At 33.9% G+C, this 6071-nt stretch overlaps 1 protein-coding gene across 2 annotated transcripts; it reads left to right on the top strand.

Moving 5' to 3' along the window:
- Nucleotides 1-1023: 1023 nt before the first annotated feature.
- LOC142620932 (ethylene-responsive transcription factor ERF021) lies at nucleotides 1024-2242 on the top strand. Of its 2 annotated transcripts, none has more exons than XM_075794247.1 (2): nucleotides 1024-1644; nucleotides 1747-2242. In XM_075794247.1, the coding sequence occupies exon 1, from the start codon at nucleotides 1096-1098 to the stop codon at nucleotides 1642-1644; it is 549 nt and encodes a 182-aa protein (XP_075650362.1). In that variant the 5' UTR covers nucleotides 1024-1095; the 3' UTR covers nucleotides 1747-2242. The 2 variants fall into 2 exon arrangements, with proteins under 2 accessions (XP_075650362.1, XP_075650361.1); XM_075794246.1 differs by having other exon boundaries at nucleotides 1736-2241.
- The last annotated feature ends 3829 nt before the right edge of the window (nucleotides 2243-6071 follow it).

The following is a 6071-nucleotide window of genomic DNA, read 5'->3' as shown; positions in this document are numbered from 1 at the left end:
TTCATTGTCCCTCACACAAATGCTATTATAACCAACTCTTTAATGATCTTCGTTATGTAATACATTATAAATCTGTTTAAAAAACTTTATATACTACTTTTATATTTGTGTATTTTAATAAGTATTACTGTTTCTTAAAAAAATGGAGATGTTTATCCCTACATTGATTGTGCGTATTAGAGTTTCAGTCCTTATAACCTTAGGTTACTACTATAAAAGTTAGACCATTTTATAGTAATACTTCTACTTTCGTGGTTGTGTGGTCTAATAAGTATTATTGTTTTCTATAAAATAAAATTTAAAAAAAAAACTCTTTTAACAATCCATTAATTATTATAGAACGTTATCTAGGACTTTATTCAATTTGTACTTTTGTGATTCCTTTGTCCAACTCCTTTTTTATTTGTCATTTATCAGATCCTATCTATGAATTATTCAATTCTTTTTTCTTTTGTTTTTTCATTCAGGAGATTCTGTTCATGATCTCATAGATCTATGATGATAACGTCATTTTCATATTCTTCATGCTTTGATTTTATGCCCAAGAAAAATGGACCTTTTCTAAAAGAAAACTGTTCAACAATCTTTATCTCTAGCCTAAGATTCAGCTCCAAATGTGGGATTAGTGGGTCCAAACTTTTTAATGCCACCTGCAGAGAAACCGCGTTCTAAATAGGAAACACTATGTCCCTCAATTTTTATCTTATTGGTCCTGCTACAAATTCCATACAACTTTAATTCTTCAATCACCAAATAAATATTCAAAATGAATTAACTCGGCATGCTATGACTGGTCCTTTCTAGAAATTTTTGGTTCCTTAAAATACTTTTATCTTCTTCTTTTTTTATATTAATTTTTATCTTTTTTGGGTTTAAGAAAATTAACATGAAGAAAGTTGTGACCATGCACATATTCACATAATTTTCCATGGTGCAACTACGTGGAAGCTCACCTCAGTCCATGTTAATTTACCACGTTTCAATCAAATCGCATAATTCCACATCTATAAATACTTATAACTGGGTTACACTATCATTCACCAGTGCATTTACTTGAACTAAACAATAATATAGCTTTCTAGCAAACTTGAGTGCATGGAAGAAGAGCCAAATAGTAGCGGTAACACAAGCAGTACTAGCCATGGTGCTGCATCGTCTAGCTACAGAGGAGTCCGAAAGAGAAAATGGGGCAAATGGGTGTCTGAGATTCGTGAGCCAGGCAAGAAAACAAGAATTTGGTTAGGGAGCTTTGAGACACCTGAAATGGCTGCTGCTGCTTATGATGTTGCTGCGTTACACTTTAGGGGACATGAGGCACGTCTCAACTTTCCTGAATTGGTTCATAGCCTCCCTCGCCCTGCTAGCTCTAATTCTGAACACATACGCATGGCGGCTCATGAAGCAGCCTTAAGGCTTCGAGGCTCTCAAGGAGTGGCTGAGGTTGGAGGAGGGTCTAGCTCGAACATGGCACCGGTCACGGTGAGGCTCTCGCCTAGCCAGATTGAGGCCATTAATGAGTTCCCTCTTGACTCACCCAGCAAGATGTGGATGCAAACAGCAATGGAAGAGTCTATGACGTTTTCCAATGACATTGAAGATAATGAATGGGAAGATATGCAAAATGATTCTCTTTGGGACCCCTAGGTAACTTTCAAATTATGTAACACTATTTTTTAGTACATAGGATAACTTAACCCTCTATATTAAATTGTTATATGTATTTGATTTTCTATAGTTTTTCTATAGCATCTATGACTAGGAGGGATATAATTTGACTTACAAAAAGTCATAAAAGTATAGTAAGAGAAGATTGTAATTGAAAAAGAACATGCTGGGCTTGCTTATTATTTAGTTCAAGCACCAAAACTTGAATCTGGGAAATAGAGAGGGCTCCTAGGCTTCTATGGCTTCTAAGGCATTGGATTTTGTAGCAAAGAATTCAAGGATTCACTGTTTCATGGAATAGTACTTGAAGGCCATTGTGTTTTTGAGGGAAAGCCACCTGTATTCTCAGAATGGGTTTTGGCGGGTCCCAATTGACATCAAAAGGATTTGGTTTTTTCGGTATTTTAAGAAGTATTTTAGTGGATGAAATTAATATATAGTGAATTGGGCCATATTGGCTACTTTTTTTCTTTTTCTTTTTTTTGTTATTGGCTACTTGTTTGGAAGGGTGTGGTGTGATTTATATTTTATTATTAATGGTTTGATGTAATAGAATTGGATTGTTATTTAAATGAATAAGTTCCTTATTTGATTTGTTATCCACTTCTTTTTCATTATTCTATTTATATATTTCATTTTGGAGGGACTATTAATCTTCCATTTGCTTCAAGGAAATGATTTTTCTATTCTTGTACCACCCACGTGGCAAGAATTTAATCCACACGGCATAAGATAATTTTTAACCAATTCACCTTTTTCAATGTGATGAGGCATTATACAAAGTGATGTAAAAGGCTTTCTTTTTCTAGCTAGTTTGAGGTTCTATGGAAAACATAGTTACAATGGGCAATCCTCATTCAATATAAATCCTTTGAAATAGATAGAGAAAAGTGCCAATGTCTTGTTGATCAAAGATGGGTTCGTATGGGAGAACTTATTATGGACTGTAATCAATAGAAAGAGTAATGAGGTATGGACTTATGCCTCTGGTAACAGTATAAAGATTGTTTTGGCTTGAATGAGGACGTTTACATAGCTTTAGCCGTTATAGTGCATGATATCAAACTTGACCAACTCTAGAGTTTGTTCAGGTTTTCCAGGGGAGTCACAATATCGTATGGAAATCATTTCAGGCCAATTCTGACTCATTTTGGACAATACCATGTTAATGATGACAATAAGAACCAATCTTTTTGCTATTACCATCTTTTCGCCAAGCATTTGGATAAAAAGAACGGATTTGAAATTGAAGCATGAACAATGGTGGTAAAGATGGATTTTCTGATGTACCCATTTTCTGATCATTGTGATGCATGCATGAAGGACTTTAGAGGTAGGATTTAGGGTGTGTTAGCATATTTTTTGTCTAAATAATTGCCAACACCATTATATTCAAAATAGCAGAGTTAGGAATTGAGAGTCAAGAAATAAAGTTTCATAAGATTGTTGAAGCAACTTCATTCTCACTTGAGCAAACTCAAAGAAAGAGTTTGGTTAACCCTTATTAAACTGAAATTAGGGTAAACGATAAACCAATCTTGCTAAATTGACATTTTAACTTTTTTTTCACTAATGTAATTTGTAACTAAACCCTCTCTTCACATGGAATTAGAGAGTTGGTGTTGAATAATAATTACTTTATGAAGTTTTACAGTATAGATCGACTTTGAAAGTTCATTCATATACGTTCTATACTTGCACTCTACAAAGAAACTTAGGCATGATATTGTTGATGTCCTCTCCGCATGAATAACTCTAAGGGCAAATAGTATGTTATTAAAAATCGATCTTATGACCAGTTGGAATGGAGCTTCGTTAATCATAGTCTTTCATTTTTTTTTTTTTTTTCCTTTGCCTAGGATAAAGCTTATTGTGCCTCGTGTGTCATCCTCTAGTCTTGGTATTTTAGTGATGAACGGTAAAAGATGGAATTCCTTCCAATTTTCTCGAGGGATCTAACAATGTTCGCCCACTCTTCCCATATATATTCATCATTTGCATGGAGTACTTGGTTTGGTTAATCTAGAGGTGAGTGGCCAAATAAGAATTGGGTGGGCATAAGATCTTTTACGGGGTCCAATTTTTACTCACCATTTCTTTATACATGACCTTGTCCTATTTACAAAAGCCATTGTGAAGAATTGTCAAGCAACTGTAAAGGTTCTAAATGAGATCTATAAACTCATGGGGAAAAAAAATAAATTCAGCAAATTTAAATTTTATTTCTCCTCAAGATTGATTTTAAAAAAAAAAATTGCTTGTTAGTCTTGAGTTTTGAAAATAGATAAAATTTACATACACCTTACTTCATATAACTGTACACACACATATTTTGCACTGAAATCGTGACTTAAAACAACTTAATTTGAAATTTTCTTGGTGTTCCTATTGTTAATGATAGCATAAATAGGCCTTCGAATTTGACAAATTAAAGACATTTTGTGGGGGCATACACTGAAGGAAAAAAAAAAAAAAAAAAAAGAAAAAAAAAAAGAAAAAAAAAAAGGCCTTCACTAAATTTAGTTGGGTAGGACACAACTACCCAAACCAAAGATACAAGGAGGGCTAGGTATAAAGTGAGCCTTATACTGCAACAAGGCCCTTCTTTCTAAAAGAACCTGGGCCGTATGAGGAGATTTGGGCATCAACACTCAAGAGGAAATCTCTTGAATTATCACATCATAAAACGGAAGTCTGTCATTTCATTTGGGCTTAGCTTGTGTGAAACAAAGTAGATATGTAGTAAGGACTCGGCCCAGATAATAAAAAAATTGCATGTCTATTAACTTACTGAATGACCATTGGATAGGCTTGGGAACCGCTAGGCAGGGAGGAAATGGACCTCAGACTTGTAGGTATTTGGGATACACAAGAGAATTGGAATCTTGATACAATTTTTTAGGTACAAGCACTTAGCCATTACACCAAAAACTATAATTGATGGTAAGGACGCAATTTTATTCCCTTAAAGGATGGCAATCCAACACTAATAGATTGATTGAGATCTGACCCAATCTGACCTTTGCTTCTGTAAGATGCTTGACTCGGCCCACTAAACCTCCGCCCAACACAATCTATCACCTTGTTTCAATAGATCTTAATAATTATTAGGGTTGTGGCAAAGCCCTCCTTTTCCAATCAAGTTGACCCTTTAACTTGGGCTTCTTCTTAGAATAGATAATTTTAGACAACCTTGAGTCAACCTACCAAATCACTCTTGACTTGGCATTCCCTCATCCCAGACTTCCCTCCTGGAAGTGGATTTGGAAAATCAACTCCATATCTCAGGCTGGCTTACCATGAGAGTTTCAGAAATATCATCTTAGATGGCACTTGCTTGTTATAATACCCCCAAGACCCTAAGCACATTTTTAAGGATTGTCTATCTGTAAGTCAAATTTAGGAACTAATCGGGAGTACATTTATTTTCTCTGCCTATGAAAGAATATGTCTAATACCTTTATATACTTTGATTCACCTTCTTGATGGAGACTTGTTTTCCCCACAACCTTGTGGCAAATCTGCATTGCCCGAAATAAGAATGTCTTTAAAGACCAAGCTTTTGAAACAGTGATCATTTTTCATAGAATTAGAACTCTATCCACTGATTCTCTACTTCTCACACAAAGTAATTTCGTGGTGACCAGCTAATAGCTATATGAAGCACCGCATTAATTTCTCTTTTTTTCTTCAGATGCCATTTACTACAAGCTTTATATAAAATAAATAAATAAATAAATAAATGAAGTTACTACAAGTTTTATTATATGAATTTTTTTTTCTTGAGAAAGAACCATATGAATATTTGAATTGCATTACACATCAATTTTGAGTTCAATTAATGTAATAAGATTGGTAGTACTCCTAACAATTACAAATTGACTTTTTTGGATCATGCAGATACACAAAACTGTAGTTTTGGGGGGGGGGGGGGGGAGGTTATGAGATACCTAGTTTCCTCCAAGTCTCCCCATTCAAAAAAATAATCATTGCCAAAGCCCTTATACCTGAATTGGCACCTCCCCATGTACAAAGAGTTTGGGGGTTTAGGGGGAAAAAAGGTTCGAGCTGCAGGGTTAGCAGAATGTTGTAATTATCTCTAAAAAAAATATAATCATTGTTGAGTTCTTTTGCAAACCTCATAATAGGTGTAAATGAAAATTTTAAAAAGGGTAAATATATATAGTTTTTTTTTTTTAGTGAACACAAAATTTTCATTAGTTGAGAAAGAAAAAATATGGTATTGTTTATTTTAGTATAAATAAAAAAAATAAAAATAAAACTTGCCCTGTTTGGTTTTGTAAAGGGTTAAATTAATAGTTTAATACACTTAAAGATTAAATATTTTTATGAGAAGATATTTATAATAGATGAATAATTTTAATATATGATACTACAAATATTTT

The sequence above is a fragment of the Castanea sativa genome, chromosome 12 (assembly GCF_040712315.1).
Source record: "Castanea sativa cultivar Marrone di Chiusa Pesio chromosome 12, ASM4071231v1".
Classification (NCBI taxonomy): Eukaryota; Viridiplantae; Streptophyta; class Magnoliopsida; order Fagales; family Fagaceae; genus Castanea; species Castanea sativa.
The sequence above is the reverse complement of the archived record's forward strand: the minus strand, read 5'-3'. Positions and strand labels throughout refer to the sequence as shown.

What these genes read in the sequence shown, in the direction of transcription:
- LOC142620932 (XM_075794247.1), top strand. Translation starts at nt 1,096, where the DNA reads ATGGAAGAAGAGCCAAATAGTAGCGGTAACACAAGCAGTACTAGCCAT.